This window comes from Capricornis sumatraensis, chromosome 17 (genome assembly GCF_032405125.1).
Source record: "Capricornis sumatraensis isolate serow.1 chromosome 17, serow.2, whole genome shotgun sequence".
Classification (NCBI taxonomy): domain Eukaryota; kingdom Metazoa; phylum Chordata; class Mammalia; order Artiodactyla; family Bovidae; genus Capricornis; species Capricornis sumatraensis.
Genome location: NC_091085.1, coordinates 17,193,890 through 17,212,116, shown reverse-complemented (window position 1 = coordinate 17,212,116; position 18,227 = coordinate 17,193,890). Strand labels below are relative to the sequence as shown.

The 18,227-nt window shown below is 40.0% G+C and overlaps 1 protein-coding gene across 2 annotated transcripts in view; it reads right to left on the bottom strand.

The window, feature by feature from the left end:
• NR3C2 (nuclear receptor subfamily 3 group C member 2) overlaps window positions 1-18,227 on the bottom strand; it is a 420,091-nt gene that overhangs the window by 132,081 nt on the left and 269,783 nt on the right. For both annotated transcript variants that reach the window (XM_068989925.1, XM_068989926.1), the window contains exon 3: window positions 5,184-5,300. In XM_068989925.1, coding sequence (XP_068846026.1) covers window positions 5,184-5,300 — 117 coding nt within the window. The remainder of the gene's footprint in view (window positions 1-5,183; window positions 5,301-18,227) is intronic.

The window sequence follows — 18,227 nt, the reverse complement described above, 5'->3', positions numbered from 1 at the left end:
CTGATGGAATATATATTCTAGCAGGAAATATCTCACAGTTAAGCAGCTTACAATTATTTACTATTACTGGTAAACCACTGGATTCCAATGCCACCCAGGGGACACTTAGCAAAGCTTGGAAATATCTGCGGTTGTCACACTGAGGGAGCAGGGATAGCTAGACTGGCCTCTGAAAGGCAGTGATGAAGGATACTGATAAACATCCTACAGCACAGAGACGGGCCCCACAACACAGACCTGTGACGGGCTGTGCTACGCCGCTCAGCTGTGTCCAGCTCTTTGCAACCCCATGGACTGTAGCCTGCTAGGCTCCTCTGTCCGTGGGGATTCTCCAGGCAAGAATACTGGAGTGTTCTGCCATGCCCTCCTCCAGGGGATCTTCCTGACCCAGGGATCGAACCCAGGTCCCCTGCACTGAAGGCGAATTCTTTACCACCTGAGCCACCAAGCAAGCCCAAGAATACTGGAGTGGGTAGCTCTTCTTCAGGGGGTCTTCCCAACCCAGGAATCCAACCGCGGTCTCCTGCATTGCAGGTGGAGGGATCAGGGAAGCCCAACAAAGGTCTATCTGGCCCCAAATGTCAACAGAGCAGAGATTGAGAAACTCTGTTCTAGAGGTTATATACGGACTCAGTTAATTCTTAACACAGCCCTATAAGATATGGATTATAAGTATCGCTATTTCATAGCATTTTATGGTAAACAATGGTAATGATATTTTTAAAAAGATTTTTTTGATGTGGACCATTTTTAAAGTCTTTACTGAGTTTGTTACAATACTGCTTCAGTTTCATATTTTGGTTTTTTGGCCCCAAGGCATATAGGATCTTAGCTCCCCAACCAGGGATGTAACCTGCACACCCAGCATTGGAAGGCGAAGTTTAAACCACTGGACCACCAGGGAAGTCCCAGTAATGGTACTTTATATAAAGTGTGATGATACAGTATTTATACTAAAGTGTGTGTGTGTGTGTGTGTGTGTGTGTGTGTGTGTGTATGTGTGTATATATATATAGCATATGCTAAATCACTTCAGTTGTGTCTGACTCTCTTTGCAACCTTATGGACTACATAGCCTGCCAGGCTCCTCTGTCCACGGGATTCTCCAGACAAGAATACTGGAGAGGGTTGCCATGCCCTCCTCCAGGGGATCTTCCTGACCTAGGGATTGAACTGCATCTCTTATGTCTCCTGCCTCAGCAGGAGGGTTCTTTACCACTAGTGCCACCTGGGAAGCCCCATATGCATAGATATATAGAATATGTAAATATTAATATATAAGATTTATATACTTATACAAAAATTACATAGGGATACACATACTTCAGCAGTGTGTACACTTAAAACTCAGATGGCAGATTTTACAAAAACTGATTTCGAGTTCATTTTCTGACCCATAGCTGTACCCTGGCGCCATTTAGATTTTAAGTTGCCGATATCTTGCCAGATTTTTGCTCACAGGCTTCAGAAGGAGATCTTTTGCATCACATTTGCATTGATTGGGATGTCAGACAAGAGAGCAGAAACTCAGACCAGGAGTCCAGAGATTCAAGATGCAGCTTCATCATTTCACTGGCTGTGGCATCTTGGGGCACGTTTCTTAATTTCCCTGGACGTCACCGACACGTGGGGCAGTCACGTCCCTCAGATCATGCGTGAAAGTACTATGGGATGTGCCGTGAGTGATCACTCCAGCGACATGTACTGAGTGGTCACTCCACACTGACATTTACCTCTCACTGCAGCCTGGGAGGCAGGCATGCTGATCAAGGCGAGCTGAAGGAACCAGGGGCATGGAAAGGTGGCAGCCTGCCTTTCAGGTTACAGGTCAGCAAGTGGCAGAGCAAGGGGTCTCACCGTGCAGTGTGGCTCCAGAGCCTGCCCTCTGGACCAGCGTGGGCTGCTCTGGCTGAGGTCAGGACACCCAGGAGGCTCTCACAGGAGCAGTTCTGGTTGGCCACAGCTCATCCTCCTCTTGATTCCCAAGGGTTGCTCTGCTCTACGTGCAGCCACGTTCCTCCCCAGGCCTAACTAGTCAGCCAGTTGGTTCATTCATCAAAGAATGAAGCCTCTTTGTCTTTTTATTTACTGGAATATAATTGCTTCACAATGTTAATTAATATCCCATACAATGGAGTGAATCAGCTATATGTATCCAAATATCCCCTCCCTCCTGAGCCTCCCGTCCACCATCCTTGCCATCCTACCCATCTGCGTCATCACAGAGCACTGAGTTGAGCTTCCTGTGCTATACAACATGTTCCCACTAGCTACCTATTTTGCACACAATAGTGTATATGTTATTGTTGTTGTTCACTCGCCCAGTTGTGTCCGACTCTTTGTGATCCCATGGACTATAGCGTGCCAGGCTGTCCTCTCTCTCACCATCTCCCAAAGTTTGCCCAAGTTTATGTCCATTGCATCGGTGATGCCATCCAGCCGCCTCATCCTCTGATGCCCTCTTCTTCTCTCCTCGATCTTTCACAGCATCCAGGACTTTTCCAATGAGTCAGCTGTTTGCATCAGGTGACCAAAATACTGGAGCTTCAGCTTCAGCATCAATCTTTCCAATGAGTATTCAGGGTTGATTTCTTTTAAGATTGACTGGTTTGATCTCCTTGCAGTCCAAGGGACTCTCGGGAGTCTTCTCCAGCACCACAGTTGAAAGCATCAATTCTTTGGTGCTCTGCCTTATGGTCCAGCTCTCAGAAACATACATGACCACTGGGAAGACCATAGCCTTCACTATATGGACCTTGACTATATGGAGATCATATATATACGTCAATCCTAATCTCCCAATTTGTCCCACCCTCCCCTTTCCCGTGTCCACACCACTGTTAAATTCATGTCTGCATCTCTATTCCTGCCCTGCAAACAGGTTCATCTGTACCAAAAAGACGTATGTACCTTGACGTTCACTGCAGCACACATTAAAGCCAGGACATGGAAGCAAGCTAATTGTCCATCAACAGATGAATGGATAAAAAAGACGTGGTACATATACATAATAGGATATCACTCAGCCATAAAAGGGAATGAAATTGGGTCATTTGTTGTGATGTGGATGGACCTAGAGTCTGTCATATAGAGAGAAGTCAGAAGGAGAAAAGCAAATACCATATACTAACGCATATCTACGGAATCTAGAAAACTGTGCTTCTTTTTTGGATTACTTTCCTTTAAGAAGGTAACTGGAGTACACAATAGACACACTAATCCAATACAAAATTCAAAAGCGCAGAAGAATAGACAGTGACAATTAATTTTCCTTCCTATCCTTGTCTCCCAGCTGTCCGCTCTTTTCCACTAAGCTAACCACCATTTCTGGCTTCTTGTATATCATTCCAGAAATATGCTATACAATATATATGCATTCTTTTTTGAAAGCAGATATACTACGTGTAATATACAAATCACACTATTTTGCAACCTGATTTTTTCACTAAAGAGTATTTTTGATAATCAGACCATATAGAGCTCCCTTTATTCTTATTTTTTTCTGGAGAGTATTCTGCAATTTATTTAATCAATTTTGAACAGATAAAAGGCTACTGTATGCCTGATATTTAACAAGGCTACACTGGACATATTATGCATATATCACTTCTTACATTTCCAGAACATACTTAGGATAAATTCCTAGAAGTGGAATTGGTGAGTCAAAGGGTATGTGCCTTTTTAACATTTAATTGAAATGGCTAAATTGCTCTCCATAGGTGTTATATCAATTTCTACTTCCACCTAAAATGCACGAGATTAACATTTATTTTCACTTTTATTGCTATACTCAAACAATATATTAGAAAAATGTTTTCTCTTTGCCATTTGTAAGAAATCATATCTCACATTTTAAATTTACATTTCTCATACTGGGTTTAGATTGAGAATCTTTTCATGTGTTTCAAGAACCAACTGCATTTCTTTTATTATTCTTTTACCTATGAATATTTTATTCATATTCTTATTCAGTCTCATTTTTCTAATGAGTTGGTTTCTTTATCTTATGAAATTACAGAAGTGCTTATCTACGTGAGAAATAAACCCTTTGTCTATAAGCTGCAACTACTTTCCCCCAGTTTTTTTTATTTGTTTTTGTGGTGACATTTGGTTTGTAAGTAGGGCTTATTTTCTCAATTCTTTTCTCTTATAGCTTCTGGGTTTATTTCATACTTAAAAAGTATAAAATAATATTCCACTTGCAGAATATTAAAAAATCCTTTAGCACTTCTGTGTTATATTTCAAAGTTTATTATCTTTGGAAGAGCAGAATTTATCTTGGAGGATTGTTAAGAATTCGGATTAACTTTCTTGTTTCCTAGCTGTCACAATAATTCCTATCAACTAATCTATCCTTTCCCCACCGATCTGAAATGCCAACTTTATTATGAGCAAGCTTCTCACATTATTTGAATTCATTTCTTGACTTTCTGCTGAACTGACAATCAATAAAGAAATACATAGACCATTTTAATTACTGCAGCTCTCACATGCTTTACTACGTGGCAGGGCTAGTTGTCCTCATTATATACCCCATTTCCAGAATTTTGCTGGCTGTTCTTTGAATCACCAAGTGATATTTTTGTTAGACTTCTGTTATATTCATAAATTAACTTAGAGAAAACTGACACTTTCAGGATGTTGAATCTTCCCATCCATGGACATTGTATACTTCTGTGATACAAGTCTTTACCTCCCCCACTCTTTTGGTGAATTTCTGTAACACTAAAAAATTTTTTCATACAGCCTTTACTACTTTTACTCCTAGAGTTAGCAATATATTCCTGTCTGGCTAATGTCAACACAAATAGGTCTTATTTCTAAACACACATGGTAAGGAAAACTATTAGCTACAGTTTTGTACAAAATGTCATTCATTTTTGTTTTGGTTTTGTTTATGTACCCAGTTCTTGAAACCTTTGCAAACTCAAGAGTTGAAAACTTCACTATGACCACAGCCACATAACATACTTGTTTTTAACTCCTTCTAAGAAATATTTTTCTCCTAAAATGTTTTAGCATGAATATAGAACTTACTAGATTTTTAAAAATCTTTGGTTCATGTTAGCATAGATTCACCTTCAAAATTGAAGATTCACCTTCAGTTTTGGGAGTACATAGAGTCTAGTAGTGTTACATTACATATTAACAGTTCTTATTAAACTAATACCCACAGACCTTACCTCCTAAATTCATTCCAGCTTGAAGACACTTCTGAAGTCTGCACGCAGGACAATTCTTCCGCCGAATCTTATCAATTATGCAGTCATTTCTTCCCGCACACAAATAGTTGTGTTGCCCTGAATAAAATAATAAAGAATAATTGTTAAAATAAAGACTACTATATTAATATAAAATACTAATATGTATAATCAGATAATGAAACATGCTCTTTCCTGCCTTAAAATCTCTTTGTCAATAAAAGTAGAAGAGAAACAAGAACTGTGAATACTACAGGCACAGGAATGGTCAGTTGAATACAGGTGAGACTTCAGGTTGCAGATGATAAGCTTAAAACTATGTTTACTTTCAACAGGTTTCCAAAGAAATAAAGCTGCACTGCCCACTGTTTGACTTTATTGGCATGCGTCCTTTCAGGAGATGATGCACCTTTTATCCAGCCATCACCCAGCACCAAACTAAACAAAGGCCTTGCTTCAGCTTTTTTAAAAAGTGTACTTTATTGAAGTATAGTTGATTTACAATGTTGCGTTAGTTTTAAGTGTACAGCAAAGTGATTCAGCTATAAATCTAGATACACTCTTTTCACAATCTTTTCCATTATGGTTTATCACCGGATACTGAACATAGCTCTCTGTGCCATGCAGTAGACCTTGTTGTTCATCGTTCCTACATATACTGGTTTACATCTGCTCATCCCAAACTCCCAGCTGCTGCTGCTGTTTAAGCTGCTCTGCCTGCTCCCATTTATACATGTCATTCCAATGGGAAGACTTTCAAGTCATTTAACTAGAAATGTAGAACAATTTCATTTTGCAAGTCAAACTGGCACCAAAATAATTCAGATGTGGAATATGCTTGGAGGGTGGCATCTACTGGCAAAATGCTAAACTGTACCCTAGCTCTATTATTCATTTACATATCCAAATTAACATACCATATTTACTGAACCTCCACTAGAGATCAGCTCTGTTAGAGGCAGCAACGAAAAAGACCAAAGTCTCCGTTCTTGTGACCTTTTAATGAGGGAAAGAGAGTCAACAGACAAAGTAATTAGGGACAATGGTCAACTGCTGGACAGTAACAGGTGCTCAGGAGAAAGAAGGCAAGGGCATAGAATGCGGTAGAGATGAGTAGAAAGAATGAAGGGAAAACTCCACTGGAAAGCAACCTTAAAATAAAGGTCTGAAGCAAAGGAAGGTGCTAACTGTGTGGACATCTTGGGGAGAAAATACGGTAGGGCAGAGGGAAAAGCAAACGAGGGTTGACAGGGGCCTGAGGGTACCTGGTGTGTTTAAGGAACAGCCAAGGGTGAAAGGTGGACAGGGTCAGTGAACATTATCAGGGGATGAAGGAAAAGAGCTAACCTCAGTCAGCCCATGTAAGGCCTTATCAATCATGCTCAAGACGTGGGCTCAGTGAGATGGGAAACCACTGGTTTCCAGGGCTTTGAGATGAAGAGTGACGTGACTCATGGTTAATAGGACTGCTCTGGCCACCGTGTAAGAAACCAACTGAAGTGGACTGAGGACAGGGTCAGAGGCTGTCCCTATACTTCAGGGGAAGATGATGGGGGAGCAGCGATGAGAAGTGGTCAGGTCCAAGGTACACTCCGAAGGCAGAGCTGCTAGAATCTGCTGAGAGATCTGAGAACAAGGGCATCTAAAGAAGCATTAAGACTCTTGGGCTGAACAAACAGAAAAATGGAACTGCTGTAAATTCAGATGAGGCAGACAATTAAGAGCCATGGCTTAGGGGGAACTACTCTGGCTTGGTCTTGGACATGCTAAGCTTGAGACCCCTGAGAGGTATGTCAGTGGAAGTATGGAGCGGGGTAGGGGACAGTTAGATACAGAGACCTGGAGCTCAGGAGCAGTCTGGGCTGCAGATGTGATCAGCTTGTGGTTATTATTTTAAGCCATGAGACTGGATGAGATCATATGGAGACTGGAAAGGGAAGAGGTGTGAGAACTGAGTCATGGGTCTCTGAAAATATGCAGACTAAGCAAACGGAATCTGAGTGATGCTTGTAAAGCAGGAAACAGGCTACAAAACCCCCCTTCAACCCAGTACCATCACATTCCCTGGGTTGATAATTACTAAGTAAATTACAGGAAGTACTCAATAGATATAATGTGTATTGCTAATGGTATTAAAATAATTTAATCTAGAGCTCATTCTCGGTAACATTATGGTAAATTTTAGTAATGGCGATCTCAATAAAAGAACAGTAATAGAATAGGGAAATCTATCAAAGGGAAGAAATGAAACTCCATCATTATAATAATCTAATGACTTCTTAAAAAATGAAAGGCTCTCAGTCACTATAGGTAGGTGTAGATAATTACAAAAAGGCAATCAACACCCACAGGAAAGACTAGAACTGATTAGCGTAACATTTCACAATGTTGCACAATATCTTAAGAAGTTAAAAATAAAATTTTAAGGCCTATCATGGCACTATTTGTCGTACAACAACCCTACGACATAGGTAAGGCAGTTATTACTGCTATTGTTCACAAGAAGAAACTCATACTAGAACTGATCAGGTGACCTCCCCAAAAGGTGGAATTGGAAGCAGAATTCAGACAATGCTGCTGTGTCTCAAGGTCAGAGTCTTTTCTAAATGTCGATTTTGAAATATAATTTACTGGTGGTCCAACAGGATGCTGAATGCTCTTTGGAAAGAATAAGCAAAGGAACATTATTTGAATGAGGCATACTTTACTTTATCACCCAGTATTTCCACTGGCAATCAGCATGATGTGCCTTTTTTCATGATGTGAAATTAAAGACAAATTCAGAAATTTCATCTCTAATGTACATTGAGTTGAATGTCAATGTCCAAACAAATAACTAAATGCAACTTTGGTTTCAATTCAACAATTATTTATTGGGAACCTATTATGTGTGCAAGGCCATAAACCATTTGCATCAGGAGCTGGGGTGTTCTATGGTTCCTTCCATTTCTGAGAAATCATGATAAAATATGACAAAGTCTCTTAGCTGTAAGCATACAATAATGCATAAGAAATGGCCACTGTCCAATAAACACACTATTTCTGGGTGTTCAAAAACAGACTAGGATTGTACTACAGGGATTTCTTTTTAATGAACATCTTTTAAAAATTAATGTTACTGTAAGAGCTGCAGAAAATGTCCTTCCATATACACTGAATTATTGTATCTGGTTTCTACCAGTTAGTAGAAACCAGACATTGGTCACAATCACCAATTCATCTCCCATCCAAACAGAATGGGAGAGTTTAAAGGCCAGCTGTGGGGATGTCATACTAGTTTTATCTGTCATTTATATTTTTAAATCTGTAAACATGAAAGATCTGAATCACAGCTACACAAATAGGCAACATGTATCCTGTCCATTAATCTATGATAAAATAAACAACCAAAAAACCACAATGAAAATGAGAGAATGCATTTAGAAGACTTAAAAACCTTTTGATCATGTCTTTTAAAAAACACTGTGCTCTCCTGGTATAAAAATAGCTAATCCAGTATAAGTCATAACCCAGGGTTTCAAAGGTAAGTAATTTTCTACTACAACGTTAACATGGGCCGGACAGTGGAGGCTTTGAATGAAACTCATTTTATTCAGCAGGTGATGAGATTCTTGCTTACAGGATGTGAAGTCCAGAGGTGTATTTCAGAAATATGAATCTGAAGGTTATGTCTTTTTTTTTTTAATTTTTATTTTTACTTTATTTTACTTTACAATACTTATTGGTTTATGTCTTAAGGAGGTAGAAAAGAAATAGCAGACACTACTACTTTCAACTGGAGGTTCTCTGAGATGGCCTCTATGCGAGTTAATAGCTCTATTTTAGTCAGAATATATAGCCACAGGAATAATCCTATGGATAAAAAATGTTAGTGGTAAAGGAAACAAAGATTTCTCATTCCACTTATATGTCCATTAGAGGAGGAATTTCAGTTTTAGTAGTAGAATAGCTTGAATCAGATAAACCTCCTATAGAGGACAATTGTAACTGTCCACAAAAGGGGAGAAAAAAGATGTGAAGGCACTGGGGAGCAACCAAAAGCAAGCAGAAGCTGGGAGAAGACTGACCGTGGAACAGAGAGAACACCACAGACTGCCTCATGGTTGAATGGATTTTCTTCGTGAGGGTCTTGGACTCATGTCCTTCAGGGGAGGCTGAATGGAAGCCAAGCAAAATCCTAAGTCCTAGTTGCCAGAGAAGGCAGAGAACAGGCTTTGGATTGTTGTAAATGTGTGCACCCTTGCTCAGTCACTTCAGTTGTGTCTGACTGTTTGTGACCTATGGACTGTAGCCTGCCAGGCTCCCCTGTCCATGGAATTCTCCAGGCAAGAATACTGGAGTGGGTTGCCATTTCCTCCTCCAGGGATCTTCCTGACCCAGGGATCAAACCCGCATCTCCTGCGTCTCCTGAATTACAGGCAGACTCTTTCCTGCTGAGTCACCAGGGAAGCCCCTTTGGAACTTTAGGAACAGCCAGAAACTGACAAGGGCTTGCCAGGTGGCTCAGCGGTGAAGAATCTGCTTGCCAATCAGGAGACGTGGGTTCGATCCCTGGGTCGGGAAGATCCTCTGGAGAAGGAAATGGCAACCCACTCCAGTATTCTTGCCTGGGAAATCCCATGGGCAGAGAAGCCTGGTTGGGCTACAGTCCATGGGGTTGCAAAGAGTCACACATGACTTACCAACCAAACCACAAAAATTGAAGGATAGATAGTCCAGAAAGGAGAGGATATCATGAGGTGTGGATATATTAACTCCTCTCACATTTGCAGCTGACCTCTGAATCGAGCATAAGACTCCAAAGAGTCAAAGGGTGAAAGAATTTAATGCTTTAAACAGTTAAGCAGGGTATTTTAGTTACTATCAATCACGAGAAAGAATCTGAATCTCACTAAATTAGAAGGACTCAATCCTTCCATTTCCTCTGGCTTGCCATTTAAATTCCATTTAAATTTCCTCCTCCTTAGGAGGAAATAATGTATCCCAGGATTAAGGCATTAATTTTAGGGTTAAAGGTATAACAAAAACAGATCATCCCTGAAAAATCATACAGCAAAGACCCCGTAAGTTCAAAATGATCTGTCAGTTATTCCACTACTAGAATAAAACACAATACTCTTCAGAGAAATGTAACAGAACCTGGAGTCTCCAAAACGTCTAGAATACAATAGTAATTACTGGAAAAATGCAAACCAGAGTCAAAAGAAAACTGAGTCAGTAGAAACAGACTTACAGATGATCCAGAGTGTGAAACTAGCAGATAAGGATTTTTAAATTGATATTTTAGACAAGTCAAGAAAATATGAAAAAAAGAAAAAAAAGAAACAGAAACTCTCAGAAGAGATTTGGACACTATAAAAACAAATTGAAATCAAAGAACTGTAAAATATACTATTGAGGACACAACATTTTGGGTTGAAATTAACAATATATTGGACACAAAACTCAGTGACATTAAAGAAATAGAAATAGAATCATAAAAATTAAAGCACAAAGGCAAAAGAATTAAAAGATAAAAGAACAAGGTACTTGTGGCCTATGTGGAGACATTAAGTAATTTAACATACTTGTAGTAGGAGTCCCAAAAAGAATGGAGGGAATAGGTCAGAAAATAATATATAGAAATTTCCAAATTGACTAAAGCAACAATTTTATCAAATGCCCAATACAAAGAAAACCACTAAGGTACAACATAGTTAAATTGCTGAAAACAAATATAAAAAAAATTTTAAAGCAGCCAGAACAAAGCAAAGACAAAAGAAAAACAAACAAACCCACAATTACAGTATGTAAAGGAGAATAAAGGTAAGACTGATTGTTTATAACAATCAAGGCCAGACAACAACATACAATTATTTTCAAATTCAGTAGCACCAGTGAAAACATTCCTCAAAATGAAGGTAAAATAAAGACATTTTTGGATAAACTCAAGTGAAGAGAATTGGCTGATAATAGAATCACATTATAAGAAATAAAAAAGAAAGTTCTATGCTAAAGGGAAATGATATCAGAGAGAAATGTGAAATCTGGATGTACAGAAAAGAACTAGAAATGACAGACAGCTAAATTTTAGAGAAATTTTCTTTCTTTTCTTAAATTCGAAAGTCAAATGTTTAAAACAAAGTAAATGTGTATTATGGGATTTATAAAATATATATAAGTAAAATATCTAAAAACATAGCACAAAGTATAGGAAAAGATATAAATGAAATTTTACTGTTCTAAATTTCTTACATTGTACTTGAAATGGCATAAATTATTCCGGGTAGACTATGATAAGTTAAGAGTACATCTTGCAATCCCTCAAGCAATGATTTTCTTGCTCTGGGCAAGCAGCATCAGCATTACCTAATAATTTACCAGAAACTAAAATCCATAAAACCAATTTCAGACCTGCTAGTTCAGAAATTTTGGAGTGGGACCTAGAAATCTTTGTTTTATGTAACCCTTCCTGTGATTCTGATGTATACTAATGTTTGAGAAATACTACCATAAGCAGCCAGTAGAATAAAAACACAAAGTGTAGTTTAAGGGACAAAAAAGATATGGCATACTAAAAATACTCAATCCAGAAAGGACAGAAAAGAAGAAACAGAGGAACAAGAAGGAAACGCAAAGAAAGCAAACACTAGGATAAGAGAGAGAAGTTCAAGTACAGAAACAGTTATACTAAACGTAAATGGTTCAAACACTCCAGGTAAAAGTCAAAGACGGTAGACTGAAGTTTCTAAAAAAGACAATATTTCAGTGTGTGTTATGATGCATTTTAAATAGAAAGGTACATATAGGGTGAATGTTAAAAAATGGAATATATATATACAATGAAGAATGTAAGCATAAGAAAGCTGATGCGGCTACATTAAAGTCAGACAAAGTAGACTTCAAGAGAAAAGCATCACAAAAGATAAAAACTACCACTCACAGTTATTAAGCTGGGATATAAGCAGCCCTAATATCAATGCACTTAACAACAGAGGTTCAAAATTCATCAGGTGAAGACTGTCAGGATTAAGGCAAATAAAGCTTAGTCCAAAATCATAGTTGGAGATTTAAAAACCCCGCTCTCAGCAATTGACAGAATAACCACTATGTAGAAAATTAGTGAGGATACAGGAGATTTTCAAACATCTTGGATCAACTAACACTCAGGCACATAACTGAACAATACACATGTTCTTTTCAAGTATACATGAAGTATTCACTGAGACAGACATAGTCTGAGCTATAAAACAAATTCAAAATTCTGAAAGGATTGAAATCACGGACAATATATTTGCTGGCCACAAAGGAACCCAATTAGAAATCACACCCAAATGATATATAGACAAGTCCCATATTTGATAATTAAGCAACATACTTCAGAAAATTAATGGGTCAATGAAGAAATCACAAGTGAAATTAGCAAAGATTTCAAAATGAATGATAACAAAAACATAAAACTTATTAAATACGTTTAAGCAGTCCTTGTAGAATTTTTAGCTTCATATACTTAGTCTAGGAAAGAAGGGTTTAAAATTGATGATTGAAGATTCTAGCTTAAAAAACTACAAAAAGTAAAAACTGAAAGCAAATCAAATAGAAAGAGTGAAATTATAGTGTAGAGATCGATGAGAAAGAAAAAAGCAAGAGAGAAAAATAAACCAAGCTAAAAGTTGGGTTTTGGTACACATTAATTAGGCATCAGCAGACAGGCTGGGAATTCTGTCCCCTGTGTACCCACCCTGGGCCCCAGGCTGACGGGAATAGCCACCACAGTGAGTGCTGAGAGTCGGGGCAGAGGAGCTGTGGAGTCTGACTTAGGAAACCCACCGCTCCAGCCCAGAGGGGCAACTCACTCTTCACTGCTCAGATTTAGTCCAACGACCCCACTCAAGCACAAGCAAGACTAGAATTGCAACCTTACCTCTTGTCAGAACTCAAAGAGCTAGAAATAAATGAGGAACCTCACTGCAGACTACCTCCATAAAGGTAGATGAGAACATAAGATTCAACCTTCATATTACTTCCTCTCAGAAGTATTAAACTACTTACATTATTGCTTTCTGAGGGACAGATTTTAATGGATGAAGGTGAGGCCCCTTTCTATAAATAGCTAAACTTTTCAAAACATGATTGAGAAGCTACCAGCAACTAATGTATTTTTTTAAGAAAGAAATCAACACCTCTGGCTATTTTAATAAAGAATATAATCCAGTGACCACTCCACCCTAAGCCCCGAAATCCATATCCTATTTTGTCATTATCAGTACCCTAATAATATGTATACATACTCGAGAATCTGTACCCCCCAAAATGGAAGGCAAATAAATTAAAGCTTAGAGGGGATCATTTTTCCTCATAAAAATTTAGAGAAAGTTTGGTGTAGCTACCTGGTAGCAAGCACTGTAACAGATACACCAAAGGGGAAAAAAATGCATATTTTCACAACATGGAGAGAAATAAAAGCTTAAAATAAATGGGATATGATTGAAAAATTCCAAAATATTCCTTTAAAGTAAAACTTTTACACAAATGGGCTAAGCATCCATCCACAGGCACTAAGGCACTCTAGGAGAAACACTATGGAGTATTGGTCTACAAACTATTGAGAAAGTAGAGATATGGTACAAACAGTATCCTGCTTGACAAACAGAACTTTTACGTTCATCTGGAATGTTGTATATAGACACAAACCTGCAGTAATGAATATTCACACAAGACCTACTGGCTTATAACACACTGGTTTACAAAAGACCCATATAATACACAAATCATTTCTGTCCCATCTCCAGCATCATACCTTTCACATATAACAATTCAGAGGGCAAGTCTACACACATGAGAGTTTAGAAAAAGACCTCTGAGGGCTTGCAAGAAGGCAGTAGAGGATTCTGTGAAAGGCAGAAACAGCTTAAAGCAGGGTCAGAATCCCAAGCCAGATACATGTGCCTTCTTGGTGTCCTAAGTCTTAAATACTTTTCCTGTAAGGCTCACATCCCCCTCCAATGACATTGGTTAGGTTGCCTTAAATTACAGCCATTGCGGAGTCATTTAGATGTAAAAACATCTCGTTTAAGAAACAACTCTGTCCAGCAGGGCTCAGGGAACTTCCATCACTCATCCATCTGTTGTACCAGGTCAAGGTACCTCCTGCCTGAAGGAGTGGTTACTTTTAGGAGAAAAGGAAGCCATTCTCAAAAACAGAAGGCTGCGAAGGTTAGAGTAAATTTGGACATGGCACCAGGAAGATTAGTTAGTGCAATATTAATTTACAGGGAAACAAGTACTCATATCAAAGGGGAAATACTCACAGACTTAAAAAACCAAAATCCCAAACAAACCAAAGTTGAGTTCAAAAATTAAAAAAAGTATCAACTGTCCTATTTTTTCAACTATGATACTGCTTTTAATTGTAGAATAATTCTGCTTTTTTCAACAATGATACTGCTTTTAACATTGTTTAAATTTTATTCTTTAAAAAATTACCAAACCCAATACAGTGTCTTTTAAAACTGTCAATTACTTTGAAATCAAGAAACAAATTTTTGTTATACTTGGGCTGATCCCCTATGAGAAAATACAGATTGTATAACATAGGGATCTTGTCTCAAAGCATCAATAATGCTAGAATGGAAAAGGCAGAAACATGGAAGGCAGCAAGGAAAAGACACAGGGGGAAGGGATGACTTTGTAACCAGATACACCTGGGTACCAATCCCACCTCAGTCAACAGGGAACTATGAGCTTCTTTGCCAAAAACAGTGGAATGGCTCTGAACCTCAGTTTCCTGATCTATGAAATGGGCACAGTAATGCCTACTTTACAGGTTGTTGTGCTAAGCCACTCAATTGTGTCCGACTCTTTTGCAACCCCATGGACTGTAACAGCCCATTAGGCTCCTCTGTCCATGGAATTCTCCAGGTAGGAATACTGGAGTAGGTTGCCACTTCCTCCTCTAGGTGATCTCCTGACCCATGGATCAAACCTGTGTCTCTTACCTCTGCAGCACTGGCAGGCACGTTCTCTACCCCCAGCACCACCTGGGAAGCCCTACCAGGCTGTTAAAGTGAAAGTGAAGTCACTCAGTCATGTCGGACCCTTTGCGACCCCATGGGCTGTAGCCTACCAGGCTCCTCTGTCCATGGAATTTTCCAGGCAAGAGTACTGGAGTGGGTTGCCATTTCCTTCTCCAGAGGATCTCCCTGACCTGGGGATTGAACCTGGGTCTCCTGAATTGCAGGCAGATGTTTTACCATCTGAGCCACCAGGGAAGCCTTGACAACTAGGTTAGATGGATTCAAATTAATATACAGAAACAAGAAGGGCAACGCCTGGCCTGAGGTAAGGACTCAGAATAAAAAGGTGATATTTATCATCCACCATTCATTTGGTTAGCTCAGTCTTTCAAAAAAAAAAATGGTATGAGAAATTCCAAAGAACAAACACAGTCAAATCTTAATTAAATATAAGTAAGAAAAGAATTTCCTGTTGAAAACAAGTATGACCACTGAATTAGGAAGGTTTCTAGATGAAAAGTGTCCACTTGAGACAGGACAAATACTACACAGCTCTGATCTCATCTTAACGTTTTCTAAAGGCTGGCAAGGGTGTGAGAATGGAGAACTATATCCTTTGAGGTCAGCACAGGACAAAAAGCTGGACTCTCTGAGCTGTCTGCAACTCAGCTAAGAATTTTAGAGCAGTGCCCCAAACTGTAAGAGCTGTGTAAGATGCTGGAAAGTTATAGCTCCCTTGATTATTGTTCCTCATCTCCCCTGCCTGTTTTCTATTACAACTTAATACTCAAACTCAGTAGGCACACATGTTCGGGGGCAGACGAAAGGTGAATCTGGGCGACTGAACTCCATTCTGCCTGGTAAGGATAGCAAATACTTCAGTTCAGTTGCTCAGTCGTGTCTGACTCTTTGCCACCCCATGGACTGGAGCACACCCTGTCCATCACCAACTCCCGGAGTTCACTTAAACTCATGTCCACTGAGTTGATGATGCCATCCAACCATCTCATCCTCTGTTGTCTCCTCCTTCTCCTGCCTTCAATCTTTCCCAGCATTAGGGTCTTTTCAAATGAGTCAGCTCTTTGCATCAGGTGGCCTAAGGATTGGAGTTTCAGCTTTAGCAACAGTCCTTCCAATGAATACCCAGGACTGATATCCTTTAGGATGGACTGGTTGGATCTCCTTGCAGTCCAAGGGACTCTCAAGAGTGTTCTCCAACACCACAGTTCAAAAACATCAATTCTTCTGCACTCAGCTTTCTTTATAGTCCAACTCTCACAACCATACATGACTACTGGAAAAACCATAGCCTTGACTAGACGGACCTTCATTGGTAAAGTAATGTCTCTGCTTTTTAATATTCCTTCCAAGGAGTAAGCGTCTTTTAATTTCATGGCTGCAGTCACCATTTGCAGTTATTTTGGAGCCCCCCCAAAATAAAGACCCTTGCAAAGAACAAAAAGATGTTCTGGGATTGATTGATTTTATTGGAGTATAGTTGATTCCCAATGTTGTGTTGGTTTCAGGTATACAGCAAAATGATTCAGTTATACATACATATATTTATTTCTGAGATTCTTTCCCCTTGTAGGTTATTGCAAGATACTGGGTATAGTTCCCTGTACTATACAGCAGGTCCTTGTTAGTTATCTGCTTTATATACAATAGTGTGTATATGTTAATCCCAAACTCCCCTTTGGAGACCATAAGTTTGTTTTCTATGTCTGTGATTTAAAATGAGTTCCCAGACCATAATTTAATTCCATTCAGCAAAGATAGCTAAACCAAGATATAAAGAAGCAACACATGGTCCATTTCTTCCAAGACCTTACTTTCTAAAGGCTGGGAAAATTTAAATGATTAAGAGGAATCATATGGTACTCTTGTGACTTTAAAGGCAGAAAAGATTATACCTGAATGGGGAGATGAGGAAGGTTTATAGAAGGAGAAAGCATCTGACGTAAGCCTTGAAGAATGTTGTGGATCTGAAACACGGAAGAGGACAGACGTCAGGCACCCCCAGCAAAGGGTGAGCACAGGGAAGGCAGAGACACAGCTCCGTGTTCAGGGAGCAAGTGGTCTGGCGGGTGGACGCCCAGGAGGGCAGGGGTTCAGAGGAGGAGCCAGCGGCATCTACACCCGCCGGTGACGAGGGGACGACCCGGGGCTGGCAGTGCCCCTCGGGCTCCTGAGCCCTCTCTTGCCTTCTGGGGTTCAGACCCACACAAGCACCTACCTGTGGAATATCCCACCCGAACGCCCAACACCTTAAGCTTAACAACGCTACCACTCACACAGCCCCCTCCCAGCCTCCTCAAATCCTTATCCTTCAAGCTTCAACCAGTGGTCACAATCGGGACCCGCCTGGGTTATGCCCTGCTCCCTGAGGTCCTCACGAGATCCCCACGATCCTCCCTCAAGCTTTCCTTGAATCCTCTCCATGTCCACCAGGACCTCCGCCCCTTTCCTCAGGCTCTTTTGGTTAAACTTCTGGAGTTTGGATTCTTGCTTACTATTTGTATGACCTCAGACGAGTGACTCAACCTTTCTGCCCATCAGTTTCCTCCTCTGTTACATGGGAAGCATCCAGGTGTCTATCTCATGAGTTTCCCCCAAAGATGAGTACCCCACACACGTGGCACTGGGAACTGTCACAGGCCTCCAGTAAGGGTGCCATAACTGGTGGTAGCTGTTCAGTTCAGTTCAGTCGCTCAGTCGTGTCCGACTCTTTGCGACCCCATGAACCGCAGCACGTCAGGCCTCCCTGTCCATCACCAACTCCCAGAGTTCACCCAAACTCATGTCCATCGAGTCAGTGATGCCATCCAGCCACCTCATCCTCAGTCGTCCCCCTCTCCTCCTGCCCCCAATCCCTCCCAGCATCAGAGTCTTTTCCAATGAGTCAACTCTTTGCATCAGGTGGCCAAAGTATTGGAGTTTCAGCTTCAGCATCAGTCCTTCCAATGAACACCCAGGACTGGTCTCCTTTAGGATGGACTGGTTGGATCTCCTTGCAGTCCAAGGGACTCTC